The sequence below is a fragment of the Argiope bruennichi genome, chromosome 8 (genome assembly GCF_947563725.1).
Source record: "Argiope bruennichi chromosome 8, qqArgBrue1.1, whole genome shotgun sequence".
Taxonomy (NCBI): domain Eukaryota; kingdom Metazoa; phylum Arthropoda; class Arachnida; order Araneae; family Araneidae; genus Argiope; species Argiope bruennichi.
In genome coordinates, this window is record NC_079158.1 from 111,562,953 (window position 1) to 111,579,480 (window position 16,528).

Sequence of the window (16,528 nt, forward strand, 5' to 3'; positions counted from 1 at the left end):
GTAAGGGGGTCTGTTGCACGTTAAATCCGTCATGCCAAACGTCCTCCCGTTGGTGTGGTGTGGTGTGGAGAGGGAGATGCCAGTTCAGGTGTCGTCCTCGTCATCTGACCACGGTTCAAAATTACGAGGTCCGTCCCAAAATAGCCCTAGTGTTGCTTTACAACGGGACGTTAATATAACTAAACAAAATCTAGATTTTTTTCGACTAATCTCTTAATTTTCCATTGTAATTTGTCGCTAATTGACGACAGCTTAATACTCTACCTTAATCTTCAAATCCATCCCATAAGGGGGGGGACCTAAGATATATGATTGAGAAGCTTCTACTATAGTGGAGGATTGTCACTAACTTGGTAGATAAAAATCCGGTGTTTCTCTCTGAACCCATTGCATATTTAAAGAGTTCACCTACATGGTTAATCCTCTGAAATTGTATAATGTATACATTTCCAGGAATGTTTTAATTTAAATAAAATGTCACTGTCATTCCATCAAACCGTACAGTATCTGGAACGGTTGTAGCTAAGAAATATGAAACGGCATTCTGTTTGATATCAAGTCTCCGAAATTTCCAATATTAATAAAATTATTTTTTGCCGCCCATTATTCTGAATTTGTGAAAAGGTAATACAGATAATGACATCATAATATTTTTTAAGTAATAAACTAAAAGTTCACAGAACCAAGTCATGTAATCCTAAATCAGAAGCCTCTCAATAAGAAATCATCAATCATTCCACATTAAAAGATCATTATGATGATTAGGATATGCCATCATTGCTTTTCAGAGGATCTACGCTGCCGCAGTACATTTTGATTACAGGAGAGTGTTATTTTATTAAAATGTTAGCTTGTCAAGAATATTTTATTAAATATTGAGGGACTGTAATCCCAAAAGACTATTTAAAAATTTAAATTTTGTCATTTTTTAGCAATATACTTATTGTATCAAGGAACTTAAAATATCTTTTTACGTCGTTTAGAGTATTTCCCAAAGAAATAAAAATCTGTTTCTAAGGATATAGAAATAAATTATTAAAACATGATTAAAAATGATTGAATAGTATATATTCTCCATATCATGTCTATTATATGTTAGATTTAATAAGGATCAACATCTAATTTGGCAAGAAGTTTAGCGATTGGAATGCCAACTCAGGTATCATTCTCGTCTTCTGAATATGATTCAAAATTACGAGATTTACACCAAATTAGCCCTCATATACCTCTAAAATAAAATGTAAGTTTAATCAATATTTCGTAAGGGGTTTTTTTAATTAAATTTCCTAAAAATGATATAACTCAATCGACTCATATAAAAAAATGAAACATTCTAAAATTTCTCAGAAATAAAGAATTAAATTTTCTTATTGAATAAGTTTATTGCACTTTCATTTCTTCAAAAATAAACGCTGCTTCATGACACAGGAATCTTTTTGTAAAATTAACCTATTTTGCGTGAGAAATTTTCTCGATCAATTTTTTTTAAAAAAAGAGGACTGTTTGAATTATTTAAATTCTGTCATTAAACTGAGTGCCCACTTCCTTGCGATTAAACATTCTTTGCCCAACATCGAGCATGCCTGATTTTGCTTTAGTTTATTTGTTTATTTATTTGTTTTGTGCAAGAGGAAGTCCGAAGTCGAGAAGTAGAGTGCTTTTTTTCCCACTGTTATCGGTCATTGAACTAACCTTTCCTGCTCCGTTTCGTTTTTTCATTGCTATGTCGAGATAATGACCTCTGCTCCTGCTAGACATTGGAAGGACTGATAAAGCAATGCAAACAATGGCAGAACAAATCGATTTCCCTGACGCCGAGGCTTCTCCTGATAAGCGAACTCACGGAAGAACGAAGGTTTATATCTCCTTATTTAATGGTTAAGAGTTGTCTAAAAATCTAGTGAAAGTACTACGTAATTTGCAACCTTCGCTTGATTTCTGACAAGAATGGAAAATTAGAAACCAAAATTGTTCGCTTAAGAAGTCTGCTTAAAATGTCGTGCTGCCATCTATTGGTAAACCAAGACAGTAATAAATAACCTTAAAAGAAAAAGAGAGTTTCTTTTATATATGGGCAATTTAGAGTTATTTAGAACAGTCTGACTTTTTAAATAATTAAAAATTTTTATACGAGTTTTTAAGAGATATAGAATATTTTAAGGATTTACCATTATACGTATTACTTATTTATATCACCATCATTTATATATTATAAATCAGATTTTTTTTTTCTTTTTACAAATTCAAATTTTTATAGAATGTTTGCTTTTTTTATTTATGAATATCAAATTTTTTAAGTATTATTTTTTTAGAAGATCCATAATCTTCATATAAATAATTGATATCTGTAATATTATTAAATGATTTAAACGAAAGGTGACTTTTGGAAGCAGCGTTTTTACCGTTTTGTTTCAATAATTTTGACAGAGTATTAATTTAGAAAATCTTACTATTTTATTCACCTTTAAGCCAAAACTCCTCATTTTTTTAAAATCATTATTTTTAAATATCACTCTAAATACCACACGCGCATAATCATGGATCTTAATTTAATATATTGAACATTTGATTCAGTTCTTTAATAACTTCAGTTCTTTAAATAACATCATTTTGCAGCTGATTGAATTTCAAATTGATTATGCATTGCGCTTTTCTAAATTTAGGAAAAAGTTATTTTTCAAAGTTTTAAAATTTATTAACATTTATTATTTATTAACAATTTTTTAATCAGAAATTTCATTAATATTCTTTCTTTATTGATTTACTTCATATAATCAATAAAATTATTATTAAAGAGAATTTAGTTACTATAAGAAGAATAGCTATATAACCCCTGATATTGGCGCTTTGCCTGGTTTTCTTCCAAAAAATCTTGAAAGGAATAGAATTCTGCTTTTATTTTTCCTCTTCTTCTTCTTTTTCCTCTTTTAAAAAATCCAACAAATACATTTGACTGAGGATAAGGCACTATACTTCACAATAAAATATTGAAATGAATATAATATCCATAACATGAAAGTCATATTATTGCATTTCGAAATACTCCTTATTTTTATGTGTATATCATGTGTTACATTAGAAATATATTAATACATTTATTTTCATTCCAACTTTAGGCTCTGAATTTTTTTCGTTTAACATTTTTAAGAGATTTATTTCTCAAGAAATCTAGAAATTCTTTTTCACCTTGTTTTAAAAAAAAAAATGTATCTAAAAAAAGATTTTATATCAAGTGTAAAATGAGTATGTAATGGTGGGAAATTTTAATTTATAATGGAAATGTTTTAAAATATTCACTTATTTTATATATATATATATATATATATATATATATATATATATATATATATATATATATATATATAAATTACGTGTCACGTTGTTTGTCCGCGATGGACTTCTAAACTACTTAACCGATTTTAATCAAATTTGCACACCGTGTGCAGTTTAATCTAACTTAAAAGATAAAATAGCCCTTTTTTGAATTTTTAATTAGAGTTATAATTATTAATTAAAAACTAACTTTCCCGCCGAAAAAATCTTTTCATTTTCCCCACCGCCAAATGAGTACGGCTTTTTTTTCCCAACAGTCATGAGGCTAGGCTTAAGATCGGCTGATTATTTGAAACGATTCTATTTATTTTCTTAATGTTTGATGCATTTAAAATTAAACATTGCAAATTAATCGATCTTTCAGATTCATTCTTAAGTACTTTTGAATTAAAATAAAACAGAATTAAGGAAATTAAAAAATTTTTAATGTGCATAGCGTTACCCCAACTGGCGTAGAAAAACTCACGCATTGCGTTACTATAAGTGGCGTTGAAAATTCACGCATGCGCATTGTGTTCTGATTGTTGACATGACAACCATTATCAACGGATGATTTAAATTATTTTTAGGTTAGTTGCATGTTTTTGTAATTAAATTGTATTTATGTTAGTTATATATTTTTTGTATACGCTTATAGTTTTAAGTACATCGTTTTTTTAGTTTTTTTTAACCTGTTTTCAACCGATTATTTTAAGCGATTCGTTTTATTTTCTTAGTGTTTGATGCATTTAAAATTAAGCATTGTTAATTAATCGTTCAGGTCATAATGAATCTGAGAATATTTTGTTGACAAATTCTTGAAATATTACATAAATTAGGAAAGATATTTTTTAGTGTCCATAAAGTTTAAACGCTCAGTGACTGTTTTCAGTAATCATATTACAAAAAAATACTTTGTTTCAGTAAAAAATATTATTATATTAATTGCAGATTAATTCTTTTCACTTTCATTTAAAGCATAAATTCTACGGGAACTAACAGAAAATGAGAGAGATGCATATTACGTTATGACTGAAGGCCTTTATAATATTATGAGAGAATTATATGACTATCAAAATTTGAAGTTTTAAAATATTTTGATGAAGAAGCTATTAAAGTAGGAATTGCATAAAATATTTAATTATTAAAATTTTAACGAACATTAAGATTGGCGAACCGGCTGGTCGCCAAAGGCGGCTAGTATATATATATATATATATATATATATATATATATATATATATATATATATATATATATATATATATATATATATATATATATATATATATATATATATATATATATATATATATATATATATGTAGAGGTATGTTAACTCTGGCTCAAAAAACATGCCTCTACTAATCGGATTATATGTCAAATTAAATATCTCTCACGGGCCCTAGGGGAAAGCCCGGTTGAGATTAATGCGTAGAGATGGCTCATATTAAGAGAATCACACACTAATTTAACATAAACAAATTTAATGAACTAGACGAACGGCTGGGCCGCTTTACATCGAGGGACGCTAGTACAGTACCGAACACAGTTCTTAGAGCGGGAATCAGATAGCTTCTTATTGGCTGTTGAGAGACGACGCGAGCGCCGTTAGGATGACACTCCGTACCGCGAACGCCGCTAGGATGACGCTCCGTACCGCTAACGCCGCTAGAGGGACGCTCCGTACACTACAATCGGCCGTCCTGATGTTCTTGACGTCCTCGTCAATCTGAGAAAGAATCTGAAAAACTCAAAAAAGAAAATTTTAGATTTTTGCAAAATTTTTAGATTTTGTAAAGTAGATGCTTTATGCAGTTGTAGACCAAGGCTTCATATAATCTGCTGCTGTAGAAGTATGGTTGGGGCCTTCGTGGATTCCCACTTTCTCCACTAGGTACCTCTCGTGTGGCTTCTTCGCTGTAATGCGATAGGGACCATGGAACTTCGGGCGAAGCTTCAAACCACTGCCGAATTGGGTCCTCTGTATGGCCACTAAGTCACCTGGATTATATTGAGTAGCTTTCTTCCTGCGCTTGTTGTAAGCTCTTTTATTCTCTTCTTGAAGGCGCAAGATATTCTGTCGCGCTTCTTCGCGAATGTCCTCGCGGTTGTCGATGACCATTTGCTCATATTCTTCCTGTAGGATATCGAGAATTTTCTGGTCATTTTTATGCCTCATTTGCACACCGATCATGAGTTCGAAAGGAGTAAATTTTGTACTCCGTGGAGCAGTAGAGTTAAATACACGTTGTGCTGCTTGAACATGAGTGTACCATTTCGTGGGATCATTGATGGAAAGTTTGGCAAGCAGGGGGATAAGAGTTCCATGAACCCTTTCCACTTGTCCATTTCCTCGAGGTATTCCTGTGGTGATTTGAATTTGATTAATATTTTGATTCGCGCAATAGTTTGTAAATTCCTTGGAGGTAAATGCGGAACTTTTATCCGTGATGATGCGCATAGGATTTCCGAACACTGCTTCCTGCAATTGCAGTTTCGTAATTGCATCATTTGCAGTTACACCTTTAACAGGATATAACCAAACAAACTTTGAGAATGCATCTATTATAGTAAGAATATGATTATAATTTTTATTGGTTGACACTAAGGGTCCAATAAAGTCAACATGGTAAGTACTTAGAGGAAAGTTTTCCTTCGGAATAGGATGTAAGAACCCTTCAGGTTTACCACGCTTCCGGTTGACTAGGATGCATTCGACACAGTTTTGTATTACCGATTCAATACTTTTTTGCATATTCGGGAAAAAATAGTCACGTTCGATAATGTTTTTAGTTTTCTCCACGGCGAAGTGCCCTTTTGAATGCGCGTTCTTAATTATTTCGTGTTTCATTAGATCAGGTATTACAAGCAAACGACGGTTGTCCTGACATTTATACAGAATGTTATTTTGTACCACGAAATCAATTTGACTGTTATCTTTACATAATTCTTTCAATTTTTTTATATATTCATCTGACATCTGTGCCACTTGCACTCGCGCTGTTAAATCATCACAAAGTGCAGTCATGACTGTTGGGTATCTACTAAGTGAATCAACGTGACGCATTTGACTACCTGAGCGATGTACTATCTCATAATCGAAATCTTTTTTATTTTCATTTATGGGAGAAGTTGAATTATTATCATTTTTATTGGGAAAAGTATTTTTAAGATCTAAATAACTATTAGATGGTAAAATGCATTCAAAAGAAATATTAGTATCAACAGCTGCTAAAACTCTTTTCGTTACTGACTTTTTATTAACATGACTAATATCTATCGCCACTAACGGAAGACTGACAATTGAACTGTTCGCTAATTTAATTTTTGTGCTACGTCCTACATAATTTAATTTCTTTACATATTTAGGATTAATAATCATTAATACGCTTCCGCTATCAACCAAAGCTTTAATAGGAACGTCGTTTACAATAATATCTGCGTATTCCAACTCAGCGATTATTAATTCTTGTGGAATTTCATTTGATTTTAACACGGAGTTTACAGGATTTGAGTTATGGGATCTTCCCTGATTGTTATGTTGTCTAGCATCAACATTTTGGGGACAGAATTTTATTAAATGCGATGTAGAATTACATTTAAAACAAGTTTTCCTATCAATATTTCCACCGTGTACATTATCATTATTTTGGCGGGAATTATTGACGCGCGGCCTTGAGCTGTAGTCATGTGTATATCTACTCTCTTCCCAAAACAAACTTTTATTTCTTGCGCGAAAGTAAATGTCTATTTCTTTTGCTAACATCAGCGGTTTTAACCAGTCGGAGCCTTGTTTGATCAAAATGTGCTCGGATGTGTCCTTGTCAAGAGTGCTGGTTAATTTATCGGTTACAGTTAGTTCACAAAGGGTCGCGAAATCTTTCACTTTTCTTAGTTCCAAATAATATTCTAAATTTGCTTTTAATCTTGAGACGAATTGCACGTGATTTTCCCCTTTAAATCTTTTGGCGGCTTGAAAGTTATCCCAACATTCTTTAGCAGATGGTTGGAATTCTCTTAACACTATTCTTTTGATTTCGTCATAATCTTTTATTTCGCTTTCGTTCGCGTATAACAAAACATGTCGGCATTTCTCGCCTAACAAATGTAGAAGGACTTCGGCTTTGTATTCAGTTTTAACCTGTTTTGTTTCGAAAGCACGTTCCAAAATATTGAAAAACAAATTGAAATTTTCTGATTTAGTTGGTATTGGCATTGTTAATGTGCGGATGCTTTTAATTATTTGTTCGATGGACTCCGCATGATTTTCTTGAGGAGGTCCGTTAGGACTACTTATTCCGGTCGCTTGAACGTTTCTCATACTTTCTTCATGAGCTAAAGTTAGTTTTAATTTTTCTAATTCAAACTGTCTTTCCTTTTCACGCGCTTTTTCTGCCTCTTCACGCGCTCTTTCTGCCTCTTCACGCGCTCGTTCGGCCACTATTTTTCCGCGTTCCTCTGCTTCTATTTTTTCGCGTTCCTCTACAGTTGAAATGATAATGTCTTTAACAAATTCCAAATCATCTTTAGCCGCTTGGCTATTTTCTATAATTTGTTTAAGCTTCACAATATTTGTTTTTTCCGGAACTACCTCACCTATTGCTTCAGCGACAATAATTAAATCTTTCTTTTTTGTATTTTTAAACATTTTGAATATGCCTTTATTTTTCCTAATAACAAATGCCAATATAATAACGATAATAATAATAATGCTAATATTTCTTCAAAACAGAAATTTCTAAAATAAACACATTCAAGCAGTTTCTTTTTCTTGAAAAAGTCATTCACAAATATATAAATCTTAAAATAAATGCTTGCAAGATTCTTTAATCGAAATGATATAGAAAATTCTCCTACCTGTTCTTCTTCAATTATATCCGTTGAGATAATATGCAGGAACTTCACAATTTGTCTGCCACTGCCGAAGCGAAGATTTGCTTGAAAAATTTGTCGACCACTGCCGAGCCGAAGACTTTTCTTGAAATATTTTGTCGGCCACTACCGATCCGAAGACTTTTCTTGAAATATTTTGTCGGCCACTGCCGATCCGAAGATAATTCGACGAAAACTAATGGTGAAATTCCCAGCTTCTTACTGGATCGAAGATTATTTTTCTATTTCCGAGGTCATTGCACTCCGGACCGAGCCCCCACATGTAGAGGTATGTTAACTCTGGCTCAAAAAACATGCCTCTACTAATCGGATTATATGTCAAATTAAATATCTCTCACGGGCCCTAGGGGAAAGCCCGGTTGAGATTAATGCGTAGAGATGGCTCATATTAAGAGAATCACACACTAATTTAACATAAACAAATTTAATGAACTAGACGAACGGCTGGGCCGCTTTACATCGAGGGACGCTAGTACAGTACCGAACACAGTTCTTAGAGCGGGAATCAGATAGCTTCTTATTGGCTGTTGAGAGACGACGCGAGCGCCGTTAGGATGACACTCCGTACCGCGAACGCCGCTAGGATGACGCTCCGTACCGCTAACGCCGCTAGAGGGACGCTCCGTACACTACATATATATATATATATATATGATAAATTTATTTATTTTTTATTGTTGTTGGTTAAGTATGTTTAATAGAATCGATTATTTAAAAAATTAACAGCAGAATTTTATTCCTAAATAAAAAGATGTAGAAAAATATATTTCTAAAATTAAGCTTACATTCCTATCAACCAGCCGCAGTTCATATTTTATTTTTAATATAAATGTATTGATTTCTTGTTTGCATTGCAATTTGTTCTCTAGAAAGCATGAGGCTTACAGAGTTGGGAAAGAAGGATGGGAATATATTAATGAAGGATTTTCCTGGATGAGGCTTGAATTTTTAAGAGAAGAACAGAACAGAAATAATTTATGAGGCATCAGCAAGACGCTTAAAACCGATCTTATTCCCCTGGTACTGATCAATGTTTTTATTCCTTGATTTTGAAACAATAAAAACATTTCTTTCCTAGTCCAGTTCTTGAATATAATTTTAAAATAAAAAATGAATCAAAATTCAGTCTTAGAATTTGAAAATATAACATCCTTATATGTGCAATTTCTTATGCAATCGACTACATTTAATAAAGCAAAGAATATATTTAGGTATATGAAATTAAATATGTCAGCTGTCAACAAAGATTCAAGCGTAACCAGTGACTGGAAATATTCGAAAATAAAAAAAGGCACGTGTAAAATTTTAGCGACCTTCGCCCGTTTTTATCCATTTGAGACAACGGTCAAGGTTGTAATTCACTTTTCCTCTTGTACGCAGCTGTTCCTCCTATGCCTCAGTATCCTGTTTACAGGTATCAGGAGTTCTGACTTTTTCCTTTAGTTTATATATTGCCAAAATGTGCATCTAGTTATAGATGGCCGCTTGAAAAATACATATTCCCTCTTGAATAATGTAATGGATGTTATTCTGGTCAATTAACAGGTTACATAAACGCTTTCTACTGTAATAGCACTTGTTGCTATGGGCCGCTTAGAGAAACTATATATTCAATGTGGAATTGTTGTGGTTTTTTGCTAAGTATGCATTCTTTAAAACAACGTAAGGCTATAAATATTTCAAACTTTTGGCTAAAGATGGTTGCCTTCAAAACATTCACCCGTGAAAGGTGGCAATGGATGTTATTCTACTCAATCAACAAGTAATATAAATGCTTTTTACTGTGATAATACATGTAACTTTTAGAGGAATATTATATTCAATGCGTTTTTTTAGTGTGTGTGTGTGTGAAATGTACATTCTTTAAAATTACAGAAAGCTATGAAAATTTCGCACTTTATGCGGACTAATTTGTAGGTTCTTGATTATGAATCATGGATAAATTCCACAACTGAATTAAAAAAGAAAATCCTTCTTCCAAGTTTCGACGACATATATGAGGATACTTCGCGAAAGCAGTTTAGTTTTACGAATTCTTGTACATCTGTGCATCTTTGGTTTAATCACTGCTGAATCCGGATTGAGACTCTGAACATGAAATTCTAAAATCTCTCTCTTGATCTGAACCTATGTTTTGCGATCTAGTTACCACTCAGAAGACGAATGATACACAAACAAAATCATCTTTCCATCCGTCTTTCTTCTTTGAACATTGACTTGATCTGGTTTTGAGTCTTAGTCTTCAGATCCACATCTTTCTTCTTTGACCGCTGAATTAATCTGGTTTTGAGTTTGAGTCTCGGATCCGAGCTCTTCAGATTCAGTATTCAGATCCACATATTTCTTCTTTGAACGTTGACTTGATCTGGTTTTGAGTGTTAGTCCCAGATCCGAGTTCTTCAGATCCACATCTTTTTTCTTTGACCTCTGAATTAATCTAGTTTTGACTTTGAGTCTCGGATCTGAGCTCTTCAGATTCAGTATCCAGATCCACATATTTCTTCTTTGACCGCTGATTTAATCTGGTTTTGAGTCTTAGTCCCGGATCCAAGCTCTTCAGATCCACATCTTTCTTCTTTGACCTCTGAATTAATCTGGTTTTGAGTCTCAGTCTCGATTCTATCTCTTCAGATCCACTATCCAGTACTGATAAAACGCTGAAAGAAAATAATAAGAATTTTCGAATCCATAAACTTCTATTTTTATTTATGATTATTATGTTGCAGAAGCCTCATTCATAAAAGGTGTAGGCGGGGCTTCTGTTTTTATTAAAAATGCAAATATATGCTCAAATGTGTCAGAATGTTGCGGAATTATTTTGCACCAAGATGAACAATAGGAATAACTCACCTCAATAGAGTTGCATTGGAGGGTGAGGCAATCCGTGGGCTCCGAGAATGAGAGCGCTGGATTCCTGGCTAATTGGAGAACTGGAGAAAGGTCCGTTTTCGCCGAGATGTCCGCCTGACCTCCAAATGCACGAATTGATTCCTTTCCTGACTTGTTTACCTTTCGCTGACCGCGTTCCATTTCGAGACAATCACCGCAAGAAAAAAACTTGCAATGGACGAACGGCGTTGCGTCATAATAGCTCCAACAACGAGAGTTGGAATATCTTTTTGGTTCTCTCTCCTGAAGCGAATAGTTTTCATTCATTTTTTGTCTTTCAAATGACTCTTTCATGCTATTTATCTGGCTTAGAAGTGTTTCGGCATATTTGCAAAGCTCGATATTTTCATTTTTACAAAATGGTTGGAAACATTGAACTTAAAACTTTTTTTGGTACATCGGTGCAATCTGTTCAATTTTAATCATATTCTTTGAATAAGTCTGAATGAGAAATTAAAGTCTGATTAATATAATATCGAAACGAATATGAAATTCAATTTCCTTTTGCTTTCTGATTGGCTGTTGTGATCTAGTGTAAGTCGCAGTTTCGAGAGGTGGCAAGTCACGGGTTGGAGTCTCGATTCCCCAAAAGGTCCATAATGACACATTATAGCGGTTACATAACTCTACTATCTTCTCTTTTGATACAATGGATGGCGTTATCTTATTAACATCAAGGTATATTTCCCATGATCCTTCTTGGGGTCATTATTAGATTGTATCGTAAGTGAGTGTAGTGTTTTTTTCGCATTCATGCTATTTTTATCCTATGAAATGTGGAACTTAGAAAATAATCAAATAATTGTTCCTGAAACTGGCCTATGATTTTCATCTACCTCATAATGAAGTTATAAAGAATCTCACCCCTCTGCAACATTAAATAAACGATGTCAAATATCCTTTCTGGCAGTATGGAAATCCGAAGATGGAGGTGCTTAGTCTTTCCTTCCACAGTTCAAAGTTTCGGGGTTTAATCCCAAATAGATATCGTGTAATTTCAAAGAGAAGACGATGATTTAATCAATAACTCGGTAATCATAATTCACATTTACCTTCCATCTCGGTAACATGATTCACATTTACCTTCCATCTATAACTCGGTAATCATGATTTACATTTACCTTCCATCTACAACTCGGTAATCATGATTCACATTTACCTTCCATCTACAACTCGGTAATCATGATTCACATTTACCTTCCATCTACAACTCGGTAATCATGATTTACATTTACCTTCCATCTACAACTCGGTAATCATGATTCACATTTACCTTCCATCTACAACTCGGTAATCATGATTCACATTTACCTTCCATCTACAACTGGGTAATCATGATTTATATTTACCTTCCATCTACGTCTATCCCCATAAATGGAAATCTTTGCAATCCTGGATAAAAGGACATGCAGTGATGTTAAGGTCTGTACTGGATGCAACAAGAACAATAAAAACTAATATGTCTCGTAGCTTTGGAATTCTAAATTTGTTATAAACTTCTCAAAATTCTTCTGATTTCAAAACTTTAGCAGAATAATGTTAGAAGCTTGATAGTGCAAATAGCAAGTCAAGCTTTTGTACTTAATCGCAGTTTAACTCTGTATATGCATGTAATATTATTTTGGTAGAAGCAGAATGCAGGTTCGAAGCAATGAAGAGACTTTGATTTCTTAATTTCGTTTTATTCTATTCCGAGTAGCAGGCATGATTTTTTACAAGACGACGCAGTGCGGCACAAACGCAAAAGTAAGAAAGAAGGAAAAAGGGCAAAAAAGGGCAGAACAAATGAACACTAGTCTTATATAAGATGGGATTTCTGGCCACGCGCCTATTCAATACACGCGGTGACCTTTGACACCTTTTCAAGGGCAACGAAAAGTATCATTTTCATTTGATACGTAGTACTGATGGCGCATTATTTTTGCAAAGGGATTAATTAAACCGAAAGTGGAATTGGATCAAGAAATAAGAGAATATTTTAGAATGAAGTTACGATGGGCTAAATTAAGATAAAATATTGGAAATTAATTAAAATTGAAATTAAGAGTTTAAAATATCATTACATGCATATCTCGCATGCTGTTTGTTTTGGAAATTACTTAATCCTTCAGGACATGCTTCCATTTTTTGAGCACTAACACACATGCGGGGTCATTTTGATCCGAAATCTTCTGGCATTTTCCCCTATCTTATTGGCTATTTATATAAAACTAAAGTATTATTAGACTGCATGAATATTTTTCTATGAATATATGTTCTTGCTTAAGATATAAATGGAATTTTTTAAAAGAAAAACCGAGATTGAACTTGACTCTTTTTTTTCCATTCCTTTTTTATATTCATTTCCTTTTTCCATATTCTATTCATATAAAGATTATTATTTTTAATGTAAGTAGTTTTTTCCCTGCATAAAAATATTGAAGGAATAAGAAAAATCTATAATTTACATATAGTTCACACTGAAATGTTTTGGAAAAAAGGAACTTAAATATATATATAGGAAAATTCATAACTTTTGCCTTTCATTTTTATATACTTAACTCAAAAAAAAAAAAATACTGTTATCATTTTTCATTCAGAATAAAACAAATTATTAACAAAACTTTCAAGGCAATTTATTCATATTTTAAAAAAATGCATTTTATATAAGGATTTCCTACTTTTTTTCACGATCAGGAATCGATCCGATCCGATTTTCTAGAGTATTTAGAATCTGCGCTTTGTTCCAATTCTATACCATGCTCACTTTCCAAAATTTCCTGACGATATCACGAATCTGAGCTACCATCATTTTGTCTATCAATAGGAAGATTTGCGAATATATCTCTGAATCTATGCTTCTCACTTTCAAAACCATAACATTAAAAGAATATGAAATGTTAGCACAATCAGGGGTATAACCTTCTATAAAAAATAAGATACATAGTTTAATTTTCTTTAATGCCATAATCATCTTTTTCTAGCTCCCCCATAAAAGTATGGAAAGGAACAGGTCTAAGTTTTTAAAATTCCTGGAATGTTTTAACAAAAGAGAAATGAAGAATCAAAAAGATCTCTCTGAAGGGTTAAATGTTTCTGTGAATTATTAGACCAAATATAATGCTTGATTCTTATTATTAAAACGTTGTATTGTGTTATCTCAGTAATTTAAAACGATGGTTAGACCATTTTTGAACACAAAAAGAACTAAGTTTTGTTTGCATAGGTATTAATTGCTTGTTCAAATAGCTCTCCATCGCCCATGTCACAATGCTCAAGGTTTCAGATTAATCATTTCACAATTGTCATTAGTCACATTAATATCCGTGCAGGAATCAATTTCATTACCATCTGATTTGTATTATGTGTTATCTCAGAAATTTCAAACAATGATTAGAACATTTTTGAACACAAAACACGAGAAAACTAAGTTTTGTTTGCATACGTATTAATTGCTTGTTCAAATAGCTCTCCATCGCCCATGTCACAATGCTCAATGTTTCACAATTGTCATTAGTCACAGGAATATCCGTGCAGGAATAAATTTCATTACCATGTGAAGCCTTCTCTGCATGCACTTTCAATTCGTTAGCTAATGAATTTTTATTTTTATTATGTGTTATCTCAGTAATTTCAAACAATGATTAGAACATTTTTGAACACAAAACACAAGGAAACTAAGTTTTGTTTGCATACGTATTAATTGCTTGTTCGGATAGCTCCCCATCGCCCATGTTACAATGCTCAATGTTTCACATTAATCATTTCACAATTGTCATTAGTCACAGGAATATCCGTGCAGGAATAAATTTCATTACCATGTGAAGCATTCTCTACATGCACTTTCAATTCGTTAGCTAATGAATTCTGATTTGTATTATGTGTTATCTCAGTAATTTCAAACAATGATTAGAACATTTTTGAACACAAAACACGAGGAAACTAAATTTTGTTTGCATACGTATTAATTGCTTGTTCAAATAGCTCTCCATCGTCCATGTCACAATGCTCAATGTTTGACATTAATCATTTCACAATTGTCATTAGTCACAGGAATATCCGTGCAGGAATCAATTTCATTACCATGTGAAGCATTCTCTACATGCACTTTCAATTCGTTAGCTAATGAATTTTTATTTTTATTATGTGTTATCTCAGTAATTTCAAACAATGATTAGAACATTTTTGAACACAAAACACAAGGAAGCTAAGTTTTGTTTGCATACGTATTAATTGCTTGTTCAAATAGCTCTCCATCACCCATGTCACAATGCTCAATGTTTCACAATTGTCATCAGTCACAGGAATATCCGTGCAGGAATCAATTTCATTACCAAGTGAAGCCTTCTCTACATCACTTCAATTCGTTAGCTAATGAATTCTGATTTGTATTATTTTGGTTTTCTGCGCAAAAATCATGCTTTGACTCAAAAGTCATTCTTTGTGCAGCTGCGTTGCAGTTACTGATTAACCACACAATATTTGAATTAAGCACAAACAGGGTTAATTCTAATAAAATGGTTGTAGAAATGCACCAAAGTCACTGGTGAACTTAAAATTCAGTAAAACAGAAGCTGAAAGATATAATTGTTTGATAAAGGATAGATGAAACACAAATAAAGAAACTAAAGAGTGTTAAGTGCGCATAAAATAGCGTATAGGCATAAATATTTGGATGAAATTTCTGCGCCTAAAAATCATGCAAACTTATAGACGATAAATAAAAATAATAATAATGACAAGAAGAGCTTTTATTAATATATATTTAACGTTAAACACAAAATGGTAAATGGGACACAGAGTTGCTCTCTCACTAGAAAGGAGATGTTTGTTATTTCAACGAATATATCCTATACAAAGACACATACGCTTCATTTGTAGGACGAATAAGCCGCAAATAACCAGCTTCCTGGCATGGTGACGCGTCTTCCCAATGATCTGGGCGTCCCGGGTTCAAGTCTAGGTTCGGACATGGTTGTTCATCTTCTGTGTTCTATCTGTGAGGTGTGTGAATGTGCCCCCCCCCCCTGTAAAAAAGGGTTGTGCAAGCGAATGTGACGCAAGAAGTAGCTAAGTCGTACACTTGTTCCTAATTGGCGCTACTGAAAAAACCAGAGACGCTCAATCGGCTTAAATCGCTGATAGATCTGTCCGCGGGCTTGTAAAGTGCCATAAGTAAAAACGACAACAGCAACATAAGCAGCAAATAAATGGTAGGTTTCATAAAATGTTATTTTTGTGGATCTTCAGATTCTAGATTTCTTATCAAGAAGTAAACAGATGACTTATGAAGTATTTCTTAGCTTCTCGATACAGAAGTCTTGAATAACAAAAAAAAGGGAGGGATTTAACAGTAGAATATATCATTTCATTGACAAAAAAAGCCAATATGACTCGGAATCTAATAAGAAATGACATTGAAACCATTTAGAAAGAATTCTAATTGTAATCT

The 16,528-nt window shown here is 33.0% G+C and overlaps 2 protein-coding genes across 3 annotated transcripts in view; one reads left to right on the forward strand and one right to left on the reverse strand.

Annotated features, from left to right (window-relative positions):
- The window catches only part of LOC129981312 (hormone receptor 4-like), a 270,236-nt gene that overhangs the window by 70,467 nt on the left and 183,241 nt on the right, over window positions 1–16,528 (forward strand). The window lies entirely within an intron of this gene.
- The window catches only part of LOC129980727 (piggyBac transposable element-derived protein 3-like), a 128,236-nt gene continuing 122,353 nt past the window's right edge, over window positions 10,646–16,528 (reverse strand). The window contains exons 3-5 of the mRNA XM_056091109.1: window positions 12,409–12,489; window positions 11,218–11,340; window positions 10,646–10,865 (exon numbers count right to left, since the gene is read on the reverse strand). Coding sequence (XP_055947084.1) covers window positions 10,646–10,865; window positions 11,218–11,340; window positions 12,409–12,489 — 424 coding nt within the window. The remainder of the gene's footprint in view (window positions 10,866–11,217; window positions 11,341–12,408; window positions 12,490–16,528) is intronic.